General features: G+C 35.3%; 1 protein-coding gene across 11 annotated transcripts in view; it reads right to left on the reverse strand.

Moving 5' to 3' along the window:
• The window catches only part of Rabgap1l (RAB GTPase activating protein 1 like), a 750,530-nt gene that overhangs the window by 359,450 nt on the left and 365,239 nt on the right, over positions 1-25,841 (reverse strand). The window contains exon 14 of one of the 11 annotated variants that reach the window (XM_074047413.1): positions 7,086-20,456. The exons of the other annotated variants lie outside the window; for them this stretch is intronic. Within the exon in view, the coding sequence (XP_073903514.1) occupies positions 20,421-20,456 (36 nt within the window). The 3' untranslated portion in view covers positions 7,086-20,420. Of the gene's footprint in view, positions 1-7,085; positions 20,457-25,841 lie in introns of those variants that run through there. 11 annotated transcript variants of the gene reach the window in all.

The raw sequence follows: 25,841 nt of genomic DNA on the forward strand, positions 1-25,841 counted from the left end.
TCCACTAATTCCCCCAATAAAATTTATTTTTTTGGCACACCTGGGATTTGAACTCAGGGCCTTGCACTTGTTAGGCAGGCCCCCTACAATTTGAACCATGTCCCTAGCCCCATTTTACCTATCTATATATTTATCTATCCATCCATCTATCCATGTATCTAGCTATCTACCTACCTATCTTTAGTCATTTTTCAAATAGCATTTTGCTTTCGTGCCCAGGCTGGCCTGGACCACAGTCCTCCTAATTACATTTCCCTCATAGCTGGGATGACAGACGCATGCCACCAAGCCCAGTTTTACTGATTGAGATTGAGGGGGGGGGTCTCACTAATTTTTTACCCAGAGTGGTCTAGAACCTTGATCCTCCCCATCTCTGCTTCCCAAGTAGCTTGTTTTACAGGAGTGAGCCACTGCATTCAGTCATCCAGAGGAAGACATATTCCGTCCAGGAGTGAAGAATGGTAATTATTAGTACGATATAACTCTATCTTTCTTAAATTTTGTTAAGCTACTTTGCACTTGATTCAACCTCATAATATGAACTGTCATAGCAACTCATTCAACTGCCACCCACATATAAGTTTATAGTCTATTTTTAATTGAAACTTCATCTAAGTGATAGAAAAACTGGCAAAATACAAAAGTTCAGCTAGAAATACATTTCTGAAATCTTCTCTGCTTTGGTGAGGGAGAAGAGAAAGGCAATTCACTTCTTTAGAGACCAATAAACGAGATTGCTTGTGTTTTAAGCCAAAGAACCCAAAGAACCAGTTTCACAAGTAGCACTATAAAATTTCAAGATCTACATATATCCTGTAACTTAAAAAATCTTTTTGGTTTTAGAGCAATTTTCACTTTGTATTTCCAAAGAAAATTGTTTTAAAATATAAGCTTTCAATACCTAAATATGTCCTTTACGCTATTAAAAGGGGGAGAACAGAAATTATTTCAGATGAAATCATATTAGGCAATAGTGCAACAGCAATTAATACTCTACATCTAACAATATTTCTCTTGCTGAGTGTTTGAAATTTTCCTTAAAGGGAAAATGTATTTATTTTAACAAGATACACACCCCTTTCCAAAAGATGATTTTTCCCCTCTAATCAACAACTTAGGCTATTATGTAAAGGCAGCCATAGCTTGACCTAAAAGTTAACCCTATTACTGCTTATTTTCATGAAATTCAATTTTTGAAAAGAAAAAACTTAATTCTTCCCACATGAAAGGAAAAAAACGCTTTTCTTTCTACTTGCTCTCCTTTTCTTTCCCTCTCCCTTTTCTTTAATCTTTCATACACACACAAAGTTGTTACAAAAAGTTAAAATTACTTTTGCTTTAGAATTTTTTATTCTCAAACTATCCCTTTAAGGTAAATGACATAAAAGGGGGGTCATACATTAAATTTCTAGACTGTTTGTGGAATAATTCCAACAATGGAATTATTCGTTGTGAATAAATTCTTCAAGTGCAGACCTCATTAATAATTAATACTGCTTAAAGAATATTTGCAAAGGGGAAAAGTGTTACAGTAAAAACTTGAGGTAAAATAAAGATAACATTTCCTACAGAAAACAGAATCTACATTATTTTAGCATTTATGAATTTCATTAGCATGATGCTATAATCATTTAATACACAGTCACTGAGTGTCTAAGATATGCAGGCACTGTTGTAGAAAAAAGAATTTTTTATGAGAGGCAATTCTGAAAGATAAAAGCCTGTTGTCTGAGCACTGTTTGTAACCACGATGAATTTTTCTCCATTGGGATTAATCCTCAGTCTTTTAAAAATTTCATGCTCTATAAAATTAATTATTTCCCCTAAACTATGAAAACATGGCTTTCAGGAAGCAGAAAGGTTGAAAATGGAGGGCTATAAATAGGTAAATATGGAAGATACAAGATGTTCCTGCTAAAAACCAAACACTTCAGTTCTTCAAAAAGGATTCTGAACACCAAATAGACACCAACTGCATCTTCTTGTCTCTCCTCTTAATAACAAGTATCCTGGCTGTGCAGAAACTCTTCTGGCAAACCAATCAGAACTAATTGGGTATCTCTGCAAGCTGGCTACTATGTTCCTGCAGCTCACCCCACAAGCAATCAGTGATGATTTAGTACTATAATGTACAGAATATGCAGTTCTCAGAGATTCAAATATGCGAGGCTTGCAGAATTCCAGGCCTCCGAGATCATCCCTAAATTCTGAGGTATAGAAAGAAGATTTTTTTTTTAATTATTAAGTATGGTCCTAAGAAATTTAGAAATTTGTATTAAATGGGGTTCTCATGGAACCTGTATAATTACACTTATTTTATTTTTGACATATGTGTAATGGAGAAAAGAGGGGCAAACATCACATCCCATGAGCAGAAACACAAATATTAATTGAGAAAATTCAAGTTTCAATAAGCTAGAATAATACTGTTGGGAAAGTTTTGGAGTGAATAAATACCATGCATTCTCATCAGGAAAGAGGCACTTTCATGTCTTCAAGTCCAAAAGAAAGTGACATCTATGTACACTTTCATTTAAGACACAGCAATCATATAAGCCTCAATTCCTAGAATCAGAACACCATTTAAACCCCAAAATGCAATCTACTGAAATACATAAAATTATAACCTCCTAAAAACATGATGTTTTACTAAGGCATCTAAAAACCTTCAAATCTTACTTTCTTTCACACACATGTCCAAAAAGACTAATAAAACTGAACACAAATGAGTTGCATAGGCAGAATAAATGTTCACTTTGTGTTTGTTTAAGTTTTAAATGTTTCAATCTTTGATGAAATCCTGTTCTAGACACCAGAATTAAGCAATGTTTAAATCTCAGTGAAAGGAAAATAAAAGCTCTATGGATAAAAAACAATTCATATACATTTAAAACTACACTACAAATTTTAAAATCTACTTCAGGCAAGTAGATTTTTAAAATCTACTTTAAAATCCACAAACAAAATAACAAAGAATGCTAGTAATTACTATTCTCCTTAAAGCTATCTAACTTTAGGACCAAATACCTAATTAGAAACCCGGTATCCATGATCAATGCTTTGTCTGTTTTCACATTATCACAACATAGGCATTTTGACTTTCTCTTTCTACCTTATATTAATGCGTATTTCTTTTTTTTTTATTAACACTGTGTGCTGTTGTACACACAAGTCTAAAATAAAATTCTGGTGAGTACTATGAAGTTATGAAGATAATTTATTTTTTTACTTTAATCTCTTTGATTTTTATGTTTATTTTATTGAGATTCACAGGATCATTTCTTTCTTACACCTACCAGTGGTCAATTATTTCCTTTGATCCCGAAATGACCCCATGAAATCATAAGTTTGCTTTGAAATATTCAAGTAACCAACCCAATAATGCTTATTTTTGATACTAGATACAGAGACACTTAGAAATATAATCATGGCATAAATTTCAGGAGTTAGAACACACTTGCTCCTTTTTTCTCTACAAGGATTGGAAAATGACTGGGTTCTAATAAAGAAGAAGGTGGGTGAGAATGGAATGATGAGTTACACAAAGTGATGGCTTACGAAAAATATAAAACCAACAAGAGTAGAATTATAAGTTGGGTGTATAAGTTAACAAACATGCATCACACATACATATATTCATTAAAAAGCAAATAATAATATTTTGTGACATAAAAAAATTATGTGAAACTCAAATATCAGTGCCCATAAATAAGTTTTAAAGGAATACAGTCATGCTCATTTACTTAATATTGTTTAAGACTGCTTTTGTGTTACAAGGACAGAGCAAGTACTTGAAGCCAAGACTGTGAGCACAAAGATGTTTACTATTTTTCCCATTATAGAAAAGCTTTCTTTCAATTTCATTGAATGCAGGACCTCACACATGCTATGCCCCCAGCTCTTTTCTTTTCTTCTTTTTTTTGGAGGCAGAGTCTTGTTGCCTTTGCCTGGGTTGGCCAGGAACTCCCTACTCTCCTGTCTCTGCCTCCTGTCAGATGTGCACCACCATGCCCAGGTAATTTCATCTTCTTGAAAAAAGTCTCCCCAAATTATTCTGGATTCTGTTTCATGTGGCTGCTCAACTGTCCCCTTATTTACTTGCCACTTTGGAATTTTCCATTCTTCTCATCCTGAATGTTCCCTTTACCTTTCTCTCCAGGTAAATTTTCTGATTCTTCTACCTTATGTCTTCTCTTCTTATCTTCTCTCTGATTTTTGGTAGTAAACATACTATAGTAGCTTCTTGAAAAAGGGTAACAGACAACTGGCATGCCTTAAAATATTTTTAATCTATGTTCATAATTGGTAATTTTGCAGGGTATAAAATTTTAAGATGGAAGTAAGTTTCCCTCATATCTTTGATGTACTTATTTCCTGTCCTCTATTTTTATTTCCTTATTGAATTCTTAATTTTCAAGTATTGAGTCTCTTAGATTGATTCTTTGATATTTTTCCCCTCTTATTTCAATTCAGTTAATCATATATATATAAAGTACACAAAACTGTGCATAGAGTACAAATAACTTTTGCATGTGTATATACCTGGGGAACCACCCCCGTTCCAACATGCCTTTCTGTATCACACCCACTATTTTGACCACTGTTATAACCACTAATATGTGACCCATGCCCAAAGTTGGGGCTTTTTTTTTTCTGTTCTTAAACTTCATATAAAGGGAAGCCTGAACTTTGTGATTGGTTTCTCAGATTTACCCATGCTGTTGTGTGTGGTATTTGTTCTTTCCAGTGGTATGAATTATCCAACTTTATACTATTTCCTATCTTTGCATTTCAGTCCATTTTATGAAAGATTTCCTGAACTTCATTTTCTAATACTTAATTGCCTATTTTTAAAAATTTTATGCTGGGTTAAAAAATTCTACAAGCTGATTTTAATTCTTTGAATATTCCTATTTGCAGGATCATATACAAGTATCTATAAAAATCTTGGGGTTTTTTTCCTAGTATCTCTCAAGATACTATTTTTAGCGTTAGCTTTTTTACATTTTCCTCCTTTCTTTGTGTATAGTATCTGTGTCCTTCCAGTTGCTTTTATCTGTTCGCTGGTTTTGTTTTATTTGTTTGTTTTTTTAATGTCAAATGTTTTCATCCAATGCCTAATGATATCTAGCTGTCTGTTCATATTTGAGAGCAGGATACCAAAAACCTAGGTCTGTAGAATGGATGGGGCTTATTGCCAATGGTGCCCACTGAAGGATATGAGATTGAGCCACTTCCTTGGGGAATACCCAAAGAATCTGTAAGTCTTTTCTTTCTTGGATTTCTTAGATTTGCTAAAGAAAATTATTCTAATCTTTTGTCTCAATGATACTTGCCTGATTATCAATATGCTGAGAGCTATCAGAAGACTAGAAAGTCTCAATATTCAAAATTTTCATTTACCATCTCTGATTTCACTCTAGTATGTACCTTTTGGCCCTCTACTGTTGTGTGATGTCCACAGACCTGGCATCTTTATAATACCTTCCAGAGAATATATATACATGCCTTTAGTTTTCTGCCAAATAGTAGGAGAAGGGACTGTAGCCCAGCTGAGTGGTAAGGAGGATTGGATTTTAGCAACCAACTGCTTCTTAAATAGACATTAAAATCAATTATCCTGTGTTTAACTCCATTTTAACTTCTACTCACAGAAGCTGCTGGTGGTTTTTTCTTTTTCTTTTTTTTTTTTTTTGCAGTACTGGGGCTTGAACTCAGGGCCTACACTTTGAGCCACTCCACCAGTCCTTTTTTGTGAAGGGTTTCCTTTGACATAGGGTCTCATGGAACTATTTGCCCAGGCTGGCTTCAAATCATGACCCTCCTCATCTCTGCCTTCTGAGTATCTACATTACAGGTATGCGCCACCGGCGCCGGGCTCTAATTTTTGACTATTATGGGATGATGGTATATAAATCTGAGTTTTGTCAGTTTTCCTCACTGCAAACTTATAGCTGACCTTTCTCAGGTCTAAATTAGTTAGCACTTATGTAGCCCCCTTCTAGCTTCAAATTTTATAATTTATCAAGCCATGCCTGTAATCCTAGCTACCTGGGAGGTTGAGATTAGGAAGACTGCAGTTTGAGGCCAGCCTGAGCAAAAAGTTAGCAAGACCCCTCTCAACCAATTGCCGGGCACAATAGCAGGTGTGTATCATCCCAGCTACACAGGAGACTGAGATCCAAAGGATCATGGTTTCAGGTCAACCTGGACAAAAAATTTTGCAAGACCCCCATTTCAACAGAATAGATGTAGGTGTGGTTGTGCATGCCTGTCATCCCAGCAAGGGCAGGAGAATTATAACAGGAGGATCATGGTCCAGGACAGCCTCAGCAAAAAGCAAGATCTCATATCCAAAATAACCAGAGTAAAAAAGGCTGGAGGCATGGTTCAAGCAGTAGAACACCTGACTCCCAAGCATGAAGCCCTCAGTCCAAATTCCAGAACTACCAAAAAAAGAATTTTTAAAAATAATTTATTTCCTCTTCCATTTTCTTTGCCGTTATGAATTTATGTATTTAAACACCCTTTGCTTTCCTTTTAGAGGTGTTTTGGGAATGACCTCAGCTATTTGCATGTTTTAATCTACTGTGTCTAGACAAGTCCCTATTATTTTTGGTTATGTTTCATAAATGAATTTAAAGTTAACAAAGCAAGAAGTCTAATTTCTCAATTTAGATTGTAGCTATTCTTTTACAAATCTAGCTTTCTGTAAACCTATCTATCAAAGTTCACATCACAGAGAAGTGAAACATTCAAATCAACTGATTATTTCTTCAAAATAAAATCAGTGAACAAATAAATATGACAGATACTTTATCATGATTAAAAACTGAAAAAATGTTATGGTATAATTTAGCATATGACTAAGCAATCAGCGAAATTTCAATACAGCCAATCAAAACTTATGACTATGATTAAATCAATTTCTTTAGGCTATAATATAAAGATACTTATTTTCTGTGAAATATGAGTTTTATTGGCTTCTATCATAATTCCCTGTTAACTTTGTACTTTGTATCAACTGGACCATCTAAATTCTTTAATAGAGCACTTTAGTTATCAACTCATTTTGTTCTTGAGATTAAAACACTTCTTTAAAAAAGAAAAAAATCTTTTTTTTTTTTTTTTTAATGAGACAGGAGCTTTATGTAGCCCAACTAGCCTCAAACTTGAGATTCTCGTGCTTAGGTCTCCTTAATACTGGGATTACAGAAATGCACCACCATGCCCAGTATTAAAACACTTTTAAATCAATGTCTAAAGAATAAGAAAGCCTGAATATCTGATATGCCGTATTAATTTGGAGTACAAATTTTATTTCAACATACTAATTGACATAAAATATTTCTCAGTTTTTAACAATGAATCCATTTTTAAAAAGTAATACAAACAAATATGATGCAGAGTTTTGTATTCTTTCCATGGCAGTCAGGAAATAATTAGTGGGCTGAAAGTGTAGCTCAAGTGATAGAATGAGCACAAAACAATGCATTCAAATCCCAGTACCACCCCCTCAAAATGAGAAAGTAAAAATTATTCATAATTTAAATAATATATTAATGCTGTTAAATAACTAGTTCTTATGACATACCAGTTTGTTCCTAATAATTAAAATTCACTCTGCAATTAGTTGCTATGGCAGCAAAACTTCAATAAACAATAAATTCCTCAAGTTCTGCCATAAAAGATGCTGCTAGCCTTTAGTCTTTATTTTGAAAACAGAGAGAAAATATGTAATTTTCCAGTTCATACATGTCTAATCAATACTTAAAATTGCTGTGCAATCATAGTCGGATTTTTGCGTGTGGAGTCCTGAGGACTGAGTCTTTTTATTTGGCTTTCATTTCCCTTTCCCTTTAATAAATGAAAACATTCTTGATAAGAACCATTTCAGTAGGGCTCACCTCAGGCAGACTGGCTCCAACTATAAATAGTAAAATCTGCCATCTGCCTTTCTATTCTTGTGCTGAATGCAGTGCTGGCATTGTGTTCACACTTCACTGGTACCAGGCCTGATGCTGTATAGCCAGCAGCAACAGAAAATAATAGTGCAAGACAGAGATAATGAGGTGAAGAACAGAAGTGGTACTACTATAATTAACTGCTGTTTTGATATTCACTACAATAAAGCACACACAATGGAACAGGAGAGCCAAAACCCCTGTTGTTAAAGCCCAGTGGTTTTACATGACTGAAGATTAATTAACATGTAAAGAACCTAAGCACAGTTAGTAATATATGTTGCTCAAGTTAGAAAAAGACTCAACAGATGTACCATATATTCTTTATACTATTGCTATTTAATGAGGCATTTCTTTCTGTAATCATGAGTATTTTCCCGTTCTAATTCAAAGAGATAAGCTTGCCGTAACACTTCCATAATCAGCAATGATTATATCTGACCTCTCCACAGTCTCTTAGTTCTGAAACTCCAGGCAAATTTTTATTTCGTATAGTTACCAAAATTCCTCTTGGGATCTTTTGAATCCTCACCTTCTGTAAAATATACACTCCCCACCCCACCACCCATTTTTGCTGTTAGATATATATCTGACCTATGTTGAGAAACTGACTATCAAGGCTGTCATTTATACATTGGAATTGAAGAGGAAAGCATACAAGGCTACAGACATATTGTATTCTCCTATGTCAGTGATTATTGAAGCTGCTCACTTATACAACCAACCATGGACTCAAGGAGGTTCCATTCACGCTTAGAGTAGTGCCTTTCACATAAGTCACAATGTTAATGGCATCTTCTGGGGTCATACAACATGGTGGCACTAAATGTATATTTAATGGCCACAATGAGTTGAAAACAGAGGATACAGATGATTCTATGCTGTGATTGCCAACACATCAGAAGCACACACATCAAAACATCAGGAACACCTGGAGAGTTATTTTAAAATACCCTTGCCTGAGCCTCAGCCTAAATTAATCAAATAACATTCCAAGGTCCTGTCATTGTTTTATGTTTTGGTTGTTTACTGTATTGTTTATTTTTTAAGTCTCTAGATAATTTTAATGTAGTACCAGAGTTGAAATATCATTATCTGATTCTAAATCTTTTAAGAGAAGAAAAAAAAGATATAATTTCCCATAAATTTTACTTAAAATTTTTACCTAGTTCTAACATTAAAAAATAGCAATAATATTACTGAAAGTTTCTAACAAGCATCAAAAGAATTTTGCCAATTCAATATAACATCCAAAACAATGCCACCTTTGTGGAAGCAAAGTGGAAGGAAAGAATTTTGATATAATACAGCAGATGATGATTTTCAAATATTCCTTCTTTTTTTTTTGGTGGGACTCGAGTCTGAATTCAGGGTTTTGACTTCCAAAGCAGGTGGACTACTTCCATACTTCCAGTCCATTTTGCTCTGGCTATTTTGCAAATGCGGTCTCAAAAACTTTTTGAGACTAGCCTCGAACAACAATTCTCCCTGTCTCAGCCTCTCAAGTAGCTAGGATTATAGGTTTGAGCCACTGACACCCGCTGACTGTGAAATATTCCTTGGAATTAGATTGCCTGCTCTGTGAAACAACAGATTTCACGGGTTAGGTGCAGTGGCCTCTGGAAGAGTCTACTGCAACCAAGTAACACAACCAGTAGCTATAGCTTATTTTTTTACATCATAATAAGGAAGGTGTAAGTTTAGCAAACACAGTTCTGACTTCCGTTGTGAATTTCCACAGTATCTTACTTGTACGGACACAGAAGTTATATCAAAAGCCTCTAGAATTGCAATGATATAACTTCACTACAGATTTATCATGTTCTACCACCAGTCTAGTCATCTAATAGGAGAGAATGTCTGGCTCTCTTAGAAAATAAACATGTGAGGGATGGAGGCAAACTTTCTAATATTTATATTAATCTATTTTACTTATGTTTTATACATTTTATAACATGACTGCAATAGCATAACTCATAAATATATGTATTTGAGTACAGTGCAGTCTACATATAAATTGTAAATGTACAGTAAGTGGAGGTGTGAGTTTGAATATATTTTTTCATAGGGTAAGCACTCAAAAAAGGTTGTAGAATAGCTAACAACAGTTCACAGTCAAGGGTAAAATGTCTGAAACATTTTTTTGTTACCCATTGTAGAATTCAATGTCTTCAGTTTCTTGACTGGACGTGGATTTAAGAGCAGAGACAGAATGCTACTATACTTGAATTTCCCTTTTCAAAAGAAAAGAAGAGAAGCACCCAGATTGAAAAAATAAAACCCATTGGAACAGCAATCAGGGTTTTCTAGCACTGAAGCACTGCTACAGTCTGAATGTTTTTGTCCCCTAAAAATTCATATGTTGAAACCTAATCACCACATAATGTTATCAAGAGATGAGGTCTTTGAGAGGTGAGTAGATCTTGAGAGCAGAATTTTCATGAATGGGATCAGTACCCTTATGAAAGCAGCCCTTGTTCTTTCACCATGTGAGGACACAAGAAGAATGTGCCTCTGTAAACCAAGAAACAGGCCATAACTTGACACCAACACTGTGGGTCTCAAACTTCCCAGCCTCATAACTGTTACAATTCTGTTGTTTATAAGATATCCAGCTCATGGTATTTTGTTACAGTAGCCTGAGTTGCCTAAGATAACCACCATAAACAGATGCTGTTTACTAGATGGTGGCATCTAGTAAGAGGGCAACAAAGAGCCTTGAAATTTAATATGGAGGGGACTCAAAACTCTTTCAGAGCATCCTCAAGTTTAAAACTATTTTGTTGTTCATATTAAGATGTTACTTGTCTTTTGACTTTCTTCATCTCCTGAGTGTACAGTGGAGTTTTTTAAAGCTATGATGTGATAATGTAGCACAGTGAATACAAGAGCACATTTGAGACTCTGGCCATTTTACAGTAAGACAAATGCTAGAGATCGGCAAACTGATCAACCCAGCAATACCTCTACTGGATATATATGTATATATGTGTGTGTGAATGTGTGTGTATACATACATATATATATAAATCTTAAGGAGATGAGATCAATATGACAGTATAGTAAAAGGAGTTCACTCATATGTTCATTGCAGAATTATTCACAGTAGCAAAGATATGGAATCAACTCAGATGTCCATCAACAGATAAATGGATAAAGGAAATATGGTATAAATATTATTCAGTTTTAAAAATGAAAGAAATATTATTTGTAACAACATGGATGAAACTAGAGGACATAATGTTCAGTAAAATAAACCGGACACAGAAAAGCAAACATTATGTGATCTTACTTATATGTGGGGTATAAATTAGTTAAACTCATAAGTAGATAGATAGTAGAATGGTGGTTACCATTGGTGGGAGTGGGTGAGGGAGAGGTTGGAAAGATGTTGGTCAAAGGATACAAAATAAGTTAAAGATCTACTATATAACATGGTAACCACAATTAATAACAAAGCATTGTATTCCTGAAGTTGTTAAGAGAATAAAGAGATCTGCAAAAAACATGTAATGCCACCACTCTTCTCATTAAATTGTTTTTACACTAGAAATAATTGTTTTTAAATGTTCTGTTAACATATAATGGTCTTAATGTTTTAAATAAACTGGAAATATTTTTAAATATTTTAATTTCTAATTTGAAGAATATAAATAAATAAAATTCACACAACCAAAAACTCTTCAGAGTCTTTAATAAATTTTAAGAGTACAAAGCAGTTTTGAAATGAAAATGTTTGCGAATTGTTGCAACAGACACATAAATTAGATTCTCAGGACCCAGACTGCAAATATGGATCCAATCAAAAACCTGTCAGAAAGAATTGTGATTAAAGAGTGTAGTGTGATTGGAAATGCCTTGTGAAAACAAAGAAGGAAAGTCATCTTGATCTAGAAGCCAAGGTTACCTAATATAAAAGGACGAGGAAAACAACAGATTGGCTGAGGGGAAAAAAAAAAATCCACAGTGAAACTATCTCCTGAATTGCAGTTTCTGCCTTACCTTCTTACACACAGAATTTGGCCACTTAACAATTTACTTAAAAAAAAAAATGGTGACTGGAGCCTGAGTCAGTGGCTCAAGCATATAGTCCTACCTATTTAGGAGAAGGCGATCAGGAGGATCACAATTTGAGGCCAGCTGGGCAAAAAGTTCATCAGAGACCCTATCTCAACCAATGGCTATGCATGGTGGTACACACTTGTCATCACAACTAAGGCAGGGAAGCAAAAAGAGGAGGATCAGGGTCCAGACCAGCCTCAGCATAAAGTGAGACCCTACCTCAAAAACAATAAAAACAGTATGCTACTGGCACAAAAACAGAAATGAATACCAGTGGAACAGAAGACCCAGTTATGAATCTATGCAGCTATGCCCACCTAACTTTTGACAAAAGTGCCAAAAACATACAATGGAAAAAAGATAGCCTCTTCAACAAATGTTGCTGGGAAAACTGAATATCTGCATGTGGAAAACTGAAATTGATCTTTGTCTTTCACCCTGTACAACTATCTACTCAAATTGGATCAAGGGCCTTAATATAACCTGAAACTCTGAAACTAGTGCAGGAAAGAACAGGGTATGCTTTGCAAGTAATAGGCATAGGCAATTACTTCCTAAATAGAGCTCAAATGGCTCAGCAACTAAAAGAAAGAGTTGACAAATAGGGCTACATGAAATTAAAATGCTTCCACACAACAAAAGAAACAGTGTGTAATTTGAAGAGGCTGCAAATCTTTGACAGCTATACATCTAACAAGGGATTAACAGCTCAAAAAACTAAACTCCCCCAAAATTAACAGCCCAATGAAGAAATGGGCAAATGAACTGAACAAGGAAGCAGTCCAAATGGCTAAAAATCACATAAGGAAATGCTCAACATCCCTGGCCATAAAGGAAATGCAAATCAAAACACATTAAGATTATACCTCATTCCTGTTAGAATGACTACCATCAAGAACACAAACAGTAACAAATGTTGGGAAGGATGTGGGGAAAAAGGAACCCTCATACACTGCTGGTGGGAATGTAAATTAGTACAACCATTACGGAAAACAGGATAGAGTCTCCTCAAAAAAACTAAAAGCAGAACTATCATATGATCCAGCAATTCCACTCCCAGGGATACACCCAAAGGAAGGTAAGTCAGGTTACAACAAAGGCACTTGCACACCCATGTTTATGGCAGCACCATTCATAATAGCAAAGCTATGGAAACAGCCAAGATGCTCCATTACTGATAAACTGGTTAAGAAAATGTGGTAGTTACATACAATGGAATTTTGTTCAGCCACAGATGGATGAAATTTTGTCATTTGCAGGTAAAAATGTATGGAACTAGAGAACATTATCTTAAGCAAAGTTAGCCAGGTTCATAAGGCCAAAAGCCTCATATTTTCTCTCATATGTAGAATATAGACCTAATAGAAATACAGCAATATTATGAAAAACAGGTCACATATGAGAGGGGGAGGATAAAAGAAGGAAGTTAAGAAGATGAATATGATTGATAAACTCTTCATACAAGAATGAATATATGAAGGGGGCGCTGTTTCTCGCACTCCCTCCCTTGCTGGAGCGAGGTTTTCTTTCTCGCTCCTTGGTTATTACTGGACCTAACTGGGCTTAACTGGAGGAGACTGGAGATTTTAGAGAAGATACAGGATAGATAGACAAAGAAATTTGGGGTCAGGTGTATTGTACGCTCGGCTGGAGATGTACAACCTTCATTGCTTCTTTTTCTCTATCTTGATTCTTTAAGGCCTTGCTCCTTGCAGTTCTTTAAAACCCTCCTTCTAAAGCCTTCTTTAAAACCTTGCTTAAAACCTCTTTCCTTAGGCTGGCACTATCCCATGTTTGCTCTCAGCTTATCTTTAGCTTAGTTGCTCTTAAAGTCTTTTGCCCCCAGGCTTGCACTGTCTCATCTTTTTTGCTCTCAAAGCCTGGGCACTACAAACTTGCAAACAGCCTCTCCTACAACCTGCATATGCATAACTCTTAAAGTCTTGGTCCTTAGACTTGCACTGTGCACTGTCCCATGTTCTCTTTGGCTTTTCTTTAGCTTTAGCTTTCCTTTCTGAAGCCTACATTAAAGTTCTCCCTGCAGACTTTCTATCAACCCCTCTTTAGCATTTTCCCTTCAGCAATTGTTCCCTTTCCCTTTGGCATTTTCCCTGCAGCAATTTTTCCCTTTAGGGGTTCACCTTCAACAATTCTTTTCCCTTCCAAAAGCTTCCCACACCAAAATGCCCAAAGTAAAGCCCCAAAAGGCAAAAGCCAGAAGCAGAAAGGAAAAGCTTCTCTTCTTCCTTCAAGGGTCTTTTATTGCAGCAAACAGGATGCAGCCACAGGGAGGGGCATGACATTGTAACAGGAGAAACCTAAGTTCCTGCTTCTCTGAACACAATTTAGGAGATGCAGCTGTTCTGCCTTTCCCTGTTTCGTGGCCAAGGACTGCGCCTATTTCCGCCTACAGGTAAAAGCAATTAACTGCATTTCGCCTTGCTCGTGTCCAGTTCTCATAGGCTTTAATCTGCTCCCCACAAATATAGAATTTTTAAACCTGTTGAAAACACCAGAAGAAGGGGACTAAGGTAGAAAGGTAGAAAGAAGAAAAATAGAGGAGATAAACCAATTCACGTTATTATATATACACACACACACACACACACACACACACACACACACATACATGGAAATGTCACAAGGATATTCCCTGTGTAGTATCTTAAACAAAAATGTCATTTTTTTCTTTTACAAAATCAGAGAACAGGAGGGCAAAATAGGTTCTGCCTGGGGGAAAGGGGATGGTACCAGTGGGAGGCAGGGAGGAGGTGGGGAAAGGGTGTGTGAGGGTGAATATAATGCAAATACTGTGTACGCATGTATGTGAATGGAAAAATGATACCTGTGAAACTGTTCCAGGAATGGGGGAAGAGGGAGATAAAGGAGAATGGTGGAGGGGGGTGAATTCAAGTATGATATATTTTATATATTGTAGGAACTTTTGTAAATGCCATAACGTACTACCACCCAGCACAAGAAAGAAAGAGAAAAAAAAAAAAAAGAAAGAAAGAAAAAGATACCTGTTGAAAGTATTTCAAGAATGGGGGGAAGGGGAATAAAGGAAAATGATGGAAGGGGTGAATTATGATATATTTTATACACGTAAGAACATCTATAAATGCCACAATGTACCCCCACCCAGCACAACAATAAAAAGTAATTCACACAAAAAAAGGAGGGAGGGCTGGGCCATGGCTCAAGTGGTAGAGCACCTACCTAGCAAGCAGCAGGTCTAGAGTTCGACCTCCAGTCTACCAAAGATAAAATAAAAATGAAATGATGACTGGTGGTGTAATGTTTAAGCCAGAGTATTTGATTCAAGATAAAAAGTCATAACTTTAACTGACCTCATCTACCTTTGGGTATTTACCTGCTACATAACTCTTTCAACCTCAAGCTTCTTTGCTAATAATATATTTGACCATTTATAATTTTTATATATTTTTTTAACTTAAAAAATTTAGGGGGGTTCATTATGACATTTTCATACTTTTATACTATGTACATTAATAATTTTCACCTCCCCATCACCTTCTTGAGTCCCCCTCCCTCTCTCCACTGGTTCCAACTCTCTATCCAGGTACACCCCTTCTACTTTCATGTCTTTAAAAAGCAATCCAAGTGCCACACCTGAGAGAAAATATGTGATAATTGTGTTTTTGAGATTAGCTTATTTCACTTAACATGATGATCTCCAGTTCCACCCATTTACCTGCAAATGACAAAATTTTGTTCTTTTTTATGGATGAATAATACACCAGTGTGTACAGATACAACATTTTGTTTATCTTTTCATCTGCTGATGGGCACATAACCTGATTCCCTGATTTGGCTGTTGTGACTAGTGCCGCAATAAACACAGGTGTGCAGGTCTCTACAGTATACTGACTTTGATTCCATTGGGTATATATCCAGGAGTGGTATAGTATTCCTGGTGGTTCTATTCTTAGTTTTTTTGAGGACCTCCCAAACTAATTTCCATAGTGGCTGTTCTACTTTAATCTACATTTCCAGCATCCCAGTAATGGTGTATAAAACACACACACTCACACACACACACACACATTCTCGTCAGCATATGCTGTTTGCTTTCTTGATGATAGCCATTGTGACTGGGACAAGAAGGAATCTCAATCTCAGTGTAGTTCTTATTTATATGTCCTTTACGGTTAAGGATGTTGAACATTTCTTCATGCATTCATTGGCCATTTTTACTTCTTTTAAGAACTGCCTGAACTTCTTGAAGGAGTGGTTTATGGTTGTTCTTCCACTTCTTCCCTTCTCTTGTTCCCCCTTAAAGTCTGGATTCTGCCACCCTTTTCACCTTTACTTTTAAAGGCAGGAAATGAATCCTGCTAATACAAAGATCCCTATAGCTTACTTTTTTAAGTTAAAAGATAAGACATTTCATAATTTAAAAATCAGATATAAAAATGACTCATGATTCCACCTTTCATTCATGATTTCTCTCCCCCAAAGCAACTATTTTTTCTAATAGTAATTAGCATTATACCTAAATATCAATATGCTTACTATTGCTTGATTTATTCTTTTTAATTTTGCCTGTAGGTTCCTGCTTTGATGGCTGAAGGTTCAGCTTTATATAAATAGCAGTATTCACTGTTACCACTTTTTGCTTTTTAAGATCCTCTTTTGACTCTCATGTCATCCCCGAAACAAACCACTAATTCATACAAATGTGTACAACTCATTTGTTTGGTTTTACAATTTTTCATCTGAAGAGGGCTTTGTCAAATATGTATCTTTGCTACAGATCTAACAAAGATCTGTTATTTTGGTCCTGTGAATTTTAGATAAAGAATTTTAATTCAATTAATAAAATTAATAATTTGAGAGTTTTAGTACCCTATTAGTAGAAATTCTATTCCAAAATAGATAAGCTGTCAATAACTGTTAACTTTTTAAAATATTTGCTACATTAATCAAAACATGCCAGTGATATAGTTTAGCCTACAATAGCACAATGAACTAGAAAAACAGCAACTGACAATAGTTTCTAGGCTCAGTTTCTTTCTTTAACTAGCAAATATCCATCATATGGCAGATGTATTTCAAATCTGGTGAAAATAAATAATACTTAAAATTATGTTGAAAAATAATATTGGCAGATGCTATAAAATCATTGTTTTAAAAGCACTTAATGGGAAAAATTAAAAACCACTTAATGGTATTAACAATTTGGGCCTTAAAGCGTAGCTTGGTTGCAACAATAACAATTATCATGAAGCCTTTCCTTAATGTACATAGTGCAATGACAGGAATTTTTCAAAGAGAATGAAACTGACAGAAAGGTTTAATTGGACTGCATAACATCATTAGAGAGCATTAAAGGAATTTCTCTCTTTCTCTCTCTCTGTCTTTCATATAGATATACATCTCTCATATAGATATATGAGAGAGCAAGAGAAGTGTCTGTGTGTGTGTATCCTTCAATTCGCCAGGTGAGCCACACAGATTCAGATACTTAAAATTCTGATTTACCTGGCTAAGCCATTCTGAATTCTTAGCCTCTTATCCATGCACAAATTTAAAGATTAGAAAAAGACTGAAGGCTTACAGTGTGGTCCTTAGCATTCTTCAAAGCCAGCTTTTTATATTTTGCAAGAGGATGGATTTCAGTTGCTCCGGCACCTCAACTAAGGTAGTATGTTAGAGCACAACATGCAGTTTTTCTTTTTTTTTTTTTTTAATTGTTGTGTTGGGGGTACATTGTGGCATTTACAGAAGTTCTTACAATGTATCATAGTTTAATTCACCCCCTTCATCATTCTCTTTTATCCCTCTCTACCCCTGTTTCTGGAATAGTTTCAACAGGTCTCTTTTTTTTCCATTTAAAATATGCTGCTTTCAGTATAGTCATAAGCAGACTCTTTATGTATGCATTTATTCTCTGCATGTCTCCATTTTAGAGTAAAATGGGTTAAAACACATGCCACCATACATTTCAGAAATTATATGAAGAGTTAGTTGGAAAATACATAAGAAGTTCATTGGAAGCCAGTGACTAGATTAGAAGCAATAAAGTGTATTAGGACCACTACCACTGTCCCTGAGGATAACAGCAGTTTTTTGGCTATCACTATGAACAAAATACTAGCACAGATATGTTATGTCCCAAATGATTAGCCTTATCTCCTAAGGAGCATACTTGTACTATGAGTAACTATCATAAAGAAATCTTTGTTTTTCCTAACTAATTAGAATTAACATTGGTTTACTGTTCATTAAAAACCACCTAAAACACTTCACAATATGATTAGTTGTATAAAGAAATCATATACTATTGAAAAGCCCATCAGGAGAGAAATTAGCCAGGTGACTTTATAGAGACAGGAAATTTGATCAAATGGAAAAAGCATGTTCAGTGTACCTACATTTACTCCAGTAGCTACAGAAGAAAAAAAACATGAAATTTTAATTTCTCCTAGGTGAAAATTATGCCGTAACTTATTCTAGTTCTAGTGTTTTAAATTTGTGCTTTTTGGAACAAGTTTACTTAATTTTAAGCACTTATCATCACATATGAACATCCCAGCTTCTTCTGTAATCAAAGAAACTGCATCTTTATCAGCAACTATTTTTCACTGAAAACTTACATCTCTAAGTGTTCTGTTGGTAAAGAAACAGACCCTATTCTCCTTAAAGAATAGGGTCTTTGTCTATCACATTCTTCCTCATAGATGAAGCCATGTGGTTGTGACAGTTGGTGTTCTAAGCATCTATGCAAATAAGAAATGCTTTATCATGTTAGGAATCTAGAGCCCCAGTCTCAGGTCTTGATTCCTTCAGAAACAGTTCTACTAGCAAAAAGTTCAGAGGTTTGTTTCTTGCCTAAAGTTTATTGAGTAATAAGGTGGATTTGAGCACAGAACATAAAGTAGCTTGATGATCAACCAAAGTAGTGCACCTTGAAAATCAACTAATTAGTGAACTGAAATAGTATTTTAGGGAAAATGTACTGTTTAGTTATGTTAGGCTATACAATTAATATATAGCTCTCATTAAATGTCTCTTTTACATGGAACCAAGTAATATATTACAGTCATGGAGAGACCTTTCATTCATTTAGTGAGTAGTTCCATTGAAATCAGAATGTTTCCTTGACCAAATGTAAAGGTGCCAGACACCTGACCATGGGGTATTTTTGCTTGTATGTTTTGTGAACAACAAAGCAAAGCTCAGGGGAGCCACAAAGAGCTCTTCTCAAAATGAAATAAGTCTCTAAAAACCAAGTTCCTTCATCCAAGTTGTCTTTAAAACTTTTCTGTGCCTTGTCAGTCAAGGTCCATTTGATTAGAAGGAACAAAATTCACTTAAGTTACTGTAAGCAACTTACTAAGAGATATAGGATTATTTCTTAGAACCCAAAGTCAGGAAGAAATATTTTCATGCCTGTGAAGGTTTGTTCCTATGAAAAACATTTTTCAGTTCCTTCTTTTATTCATTTGTTTATTCATCCATTTTAGGAATACAGAGTACCTGCTATGTGCCACAGATTGCTTTAGGTAGTTGGGGATAGAACAGTAAACAAACCAGATTAAAAGAAAATCATTGCCCTAATGTAGTTTATATATTAATATGAAAAGATGCATGGATGGGGAAAAAAAAGTAAAAATATGTGAGGGACAAAAATCTACTCCAGTTGTCTGGAGTATGACATACGCATAAAAGGAGGTAAAGGCGCTATATTTTTGCAGACCTTCCAAATGAGGCTGAATTTTGGTCCTTTAATCCTAGGTTAAGAGACAGTGAAAACCCAGTGGAAGACTGTAAATAGGGTAATGGAATCATCAGACTAGTTCTTAAGGAAGCAGATCTATGAACGGTGGATGGAAAAGTCTGGGAGAAGCAGCACATGATGATCAATAGCAACAATTCCTATATTCTTAATAAGAGGATGTATGGGCCTGATCTTAGTACTTGGCAGTGAAAATGGAAAGGAGGAGATGAATTTAATGATGTTATATAAGTAGAAGGGACATGAATTTGGTTGGATATGTAAAATTTTGAGAGTTTATCAAAAGTAGCTGATGGTAATATGAACTGAAATAGTGAAGGCTGTGTGTAATAGAGGTGGGGAGGTTAGAAAGACTAGAGAATGTTTCTTGTTTTGAAGTCATTTAATTTAAGATGCCATTCCATTTCAAGTACAGAAGTCCAAGCAATAGCTAGAAATGCAATTTGGGTATTCAGGAAACCTAGCATAAAGAAATATATTTGAGTGTCATTGCATGGTGTGATGGTAGAAGTAAAGGGTCAGAGACCCTTGAAGAAGTTTATTAAAGGATGGCTTCATTTATAGTTTGAAAAAAAAGGATAATAAATGATTTGTCAGAGAGTTAAGAGGAGCATAAAAAAAATCCAGCAATTTCAGCTTAGGTTATCATAATGCATCTTCCACATGACCTGAGGAAGAGGGAAGAAAGATAAGGAGATGGAGGTTAGCGTATTACATATGCAAATAAACATACAGGTGATAAAAGACAAAAAAGGGGCAAGACTATTATTTTAAATTTATAAGCTGCCATGTTACTAGACCACATGCATTTCCCTTCTTCAGCAAGGAGAGAAAAAGTGTTATTATAATTTATCTCACTCAGTAGTACCCACTGGGCTAATCTGTATTACATAGAGATTTCTAAGCTAAGGATTCACTATTTTGAATGTAAGGCATTAAACCTAAAATAAAGGGTTTCTGAGCAAAAGATTTTCATCACTATTCTTCAGGCCTTAATTACCTTATCCCAACACTATCTGAGACTAGCTATTTTTACTCAGAGATCTTCTAGCCAAAGATGCTCTAATTACTTTGCCCTGAATAGACTTTGCTCATCTCTATTTATACAGTGCTCCAAACACTTGAAATTTGCCAGTAGTTTTTAAAAGATGGTATAATACTATATCACTCCAATTTAATTAAATGCAAATGTGTTTTTTCATTCCTAGCAAAATGAATACAACTAAGCAAGACTTGAATATTATATAGAAATAATTAAACAGGCTTTGTTTATAATATCAGAACCACAGTTCACATCACGTGCTTATATAATTATTTCCAGGATGAGGAGAAAATAATTTTTCAAATAAAAATATGTGGCTTTTTTTTCAGAGCAATTATTTCCGTGATATATCCTTGGTCTAGATATGTCTCACAGATACACTGCTATGAATAAACTTTTCTGAGGAATGATGCTGCAACAATTTTTCTAGCACACCCAAGGGAAAACAGCTCTCTGAAATCGAGAACTAGATAGAATACACAATGCAAATGACAAGCCAATTCATCAAATGTCATCAGGTCTTAACCATTTTTCTTCTGGATTTGGTAACATTAAGCTAAAAAAGCAATCAAGATTCTTCCAAAGAGAACATAGCAGAAATGATGAAAAAATGTATTAATATATAAGAAAACAACCCTGAGATTCAACAGCTAAGTAAATGGTACAACTGTATTGGTTCAGAGAAAAAACAAAAGACTGAAACAAAAGTACCTATCTGGACTAGGGATGCAGTTCAATGGCAGAGCACCTGCCTAGCACAAAGCCTGGAGGGTCTATCTTCAGCACTGAAAAAAAAAACATACATCTGAGCTGTAATGAAAGCCCACTATAGAAAATTATATTTAAAAAAATGTTCTCTGCTAGCCTGGTGGAATTTAGAAAAACAAACAACAAAGCAATAAGGGATCTCAGGTCTTGTTTTTTTAGAGCAACATGCTAGATAGTTGCAATCAAAATTTTGCTTTGGTTAAAATATGTACATCCCCCATACCCATAGTTCAATGTGTCTTTTATTACATTTGCTAGTCTGCCCAACAATAATGGAAGATCATTAAGAGAAAGATTTTAAAACATATTTTATTTCAATAAAATCTTCTTATGAATTAACATACTTAATATGTGGATACTGCATACATAACCACATATAGTGCTTATGGAAGTATATGCATATTTCTAAAAATATATGCAGTTAAATTTACATATACATTCATATACTACTTCACTCCTCAGCTAAATGATTATATTCTTACTTTTTTAACTGCTATATTTTGAAATTAAACAAAAAATACAAATCAGTGAGTTCAAAGCTAAAAAAAAACTTGAAAGCCCTAAATTTTATCATCTTTCTCAAGTATAATTTAGAACTTAAAAATATGAAACTGGTTTTCTTAATGTGATGAAAGTATTATTTATGAAACTAACAGGGTCTTGAAGTAATTCAAGTCTACAATGTAATGTGCTTTCAGGGACTTTTTTTTTTTTTTAATCTTTCCTTTTGGATGATGTGGCAGTAATCACTGAGTAGTTAAAACCTTTGAGATAGAAATCAGTATGTAAAATTAATCTGAAGACAGTCACTGTCTTCAAGCTACTGATACTGTAACATGTAACTCCCTGACATTAATAGAGATACCTAGCAACAGATGAAGTGGCTAATCAGTTTCTTTTAGTTAAGCAAATCAATAGCCAACCTACAAAAGTTTCTTGGAATCTTTTGTTCAAATGACAAGGCTACTGCTCTTTCTAAGCCGTTTTTGTTGGACTGAGAGAGAACAAAATGAGCAAGAGAATCTGCAGGAAGCTGCCAATGACAAAAGGGCAAAGAGTAGGAGGGAGAGTGAAGCTTAAGGAACAGGATAAGAGAGCCAGGAATCAGGGTGCCAGGAAGAGCTGGGGAATAAAAGGAGGGAAACAGCACTCATATAACGCAGAAAAACCAGAAAGCCAAATGAGGCAAAGGGGTAGACAGTTTCACACAAACACAAAGAGGTTATAAGAAAGGATTAAAAGAAAAGAAGTCTAGGCAGTAGGATACAATATAGCTAAGACTATGAATTCCAGCCAGCAGTGGTGGCTCAAACCTGTAATCCTACCTACTCAGGAGGCAGAGATTGGGAGGTTCTCAGTTTAAAGCCAGTTCAGCTTGTGATCTCGAGACCCATCTCAACCAATGGCTAGGAGAAGTGTCACACATACACCTGTCATCTCATCTATGTATGGAAGCACAAATAGGAGGATTGGTCCAGGCCAGCCTGGGCATAAAGCAAGACTTTATCTCAAAAATAACCAAAGCAAGCACCGGGGGCAAGCCTAAAATGGAAGAGCCACCTACCTAGCAGGCACAAATTCCAGACTTCAAATCCCAGAGCCACCAAAAAAACAAATGCCATGTGGAAGTTCTTTAGGTTTCCTGTGTCAGTTTCCTCATACACCATGAAGTGATCGGCACAAAACACTACGTACGGGTACAACACTGGGCACATAATAAACACTCAGGACTAGATATTATTATACTTGATGAGAAGAGACCATTAGTAGGTAATTGTGATATGGTGAATATATGATGGAACATTTAAGTAAAGACAGCTACAGATAATCAGAAGTCATTGTACTAAAATTGAGACCCATAGTTCAAGTGGTAGAGCGCTTGCCCAGCAAACTCAAAGCCCTGAGTTGAATTCTCCATACCACAAAAAAAAGTCACTTTATTGATACTCAAAACAAAATTCTATTAAAACAACAGACACAATATAAAAACTTGTGTTTGTTATAATCCATGGCACACCGTAAGTATATTTTACATGATGGGTACAAGTAATCAGAGATATTCTGTAGTGTGTGAGAGAAGGTCTACATGTATATATTGAAGAGGGATGATAAAATTTAGAAATAATATCTAAGCTATATAAAAATATATAGTTTCACTTTTTTTCTACAATTTCTGTCATTTTGTTCTGCAGCATCCATTTGCTCTAATAGTGATGAATGCGGGCAGGGTTGGGAGTTACCACAAATTTACCAACTAAAGATGACTCAGTCTCAGTTTAAAACAGTGTCTTTTGGATAAATAGTTACTCAATTAAAAGTCCAACTTCTTTAAGGAATCACTCTACTCCTTCTTTCCAGAGATGGCAACTAAGTACAAGGGAGAGACTGCACTGTCTCATGGCCATAGGGGAGGAGAGGTAGATACTGGCTCACTAACTAAAGGTCAGGCAGTTGGCTGGCATTACCACACGCATTTGCTATTTGACCTTATCATTAAGTGTCTTGTGCTTGTGTCCACTGAGACTTGGCTGATGATTTTGGTAACCACTATTGATGAACTTGAATCTTGCTGTAGCCTCTGATTTTGAGGGTTAGGTACTTTGACCTCCATGCTCTGTTTTATAGGCTGTGACCAGTCTTAAGATTTCTCTATGACTAGAAGGTAAGTAATGCCCCATCCAAAACTCATATTAAAATTTAATTGCACCATGACAGTGTTAGGTGGTGGGACCTTTAAGAGGTTTCTCATGACTGCCCTGATACCATTATCACTGAAGTCAGTTAGTTATGGCAGGAGTGAGCTCTCAATAAAAAGGTAAATTCAGCATGTGATGATTGCCATGTGATGATTTCTGCTATGTTATAATATAGCAAGAAGGCCCTCACTAGATGCTATCCTCTGATCTTGGAATTTCAAGCCTCCATAACCACAAGCTAAATAAACTTCTATTGTTTATAATTTACCTAATCTGTGGTATTCCTCAGATAATCCTACTATTCTCAGTTTCTTACTTAAACCTAACGGGTTATTTTACTCCCTCACTATCATGGTCAAAACCTCCCCATCTCCCACCTTTGAGAATCAGCTCCTGAAAAGATGTGTAGGGGAATGAAGACAATGACCAATGGCACTTCTCAACAATGTAAAGGATTTCTTCCAGAGTGGCAGAAATTGCCCATGTATCACTGGGTCTTTTCTATACCATTATAATGATAATGAAACTGTGTATAGGTTTTCAAGTTTTGTTCTTAATACACATTGAGAATTCCAGACTTAAGAAAATTATTTCTTGCAGAAAATCTAGACTTTCATGACAACAGTTTTGCACAGGCCAAAAAACAATCTATTTTAAAACTCAAGAGTTTATTGTACTGATGGACTCCCATGTGCATAAAATAATGTACGATCATGTTATTCACTGATCATTATTTGGTAAATCATAAGATTAGGAACCAATATATCTACCAAAAAGATATGGTTGCAATAACTGATAAAAAGAATGAGGTAGATTTCTATCTACAGATAGAAAACAATAGCAAAGAAATTATGTGAACAAAGCAAGGTGTACAAGTAAGCAAACTATGTATGCTTTTGGTACAGAGATTTAAATGATATTAGGCTGGAAAGGAAAGGGGTGGGGGAGTAGATTTATATCCTTTTGTGTCTTTTGAGTTTTGCTCCTATATGTGTATTTTACATTAAGATAATTTATTTTTAAAAAAGTAAACAGAACAAAATAAACAAACCCTAAGAGCAAAGGAATGACTTCTATAATTGAGACTGCATCAACCAAAATTCTGAACTAATGAGAGCCAATGTTTCCATGTGGGGTAAGGGGATGCTCTGAAACAGTAAGAATAAAGGAGTACTTAAGACAAATGTTTACTGTTTTAATATTCTTCAAAAACATCATATCACTAACACTAAGTTTCACTCTGACATATTTCTATTTCATGAGTTTGTGAGACTGGAAGGTGAACAATAAGATTTCATGGCATACCTCTTCCAGAGGGAGACAGTTCCCATCAAAAGCTCACAGGGTGGAAAAGAGCCCACAGACTAGGAAAAACAGCAATAAAGGTCTTACAATCTGGGCTGCTTGGTACCATATGCTTTGGGGATGATAAAAGCTTCTCTGAAGCATTCACTTATTTTAATTAGGAGGACAAGGGGTAAAAAGGGTAATAAATGCTAGAGGCCAAGCTATTTACTGAGCAAAAATATTTTTATTGACCAAGGGCC

The sequence above is a fragment of the Castor canadensis genome, chromosome 11 (assembly GCF_047511655.1).
Source record: "Castor canadensis chromosome 11, mCasCan1.hap1v2, whole genome shotgun sequence".
Taxonomy (NCBI): Eukaryota; Metazoa; Chordata; class Mammalia; order Rodentia; family Castoridae; genus Castor; species Castor canadensis.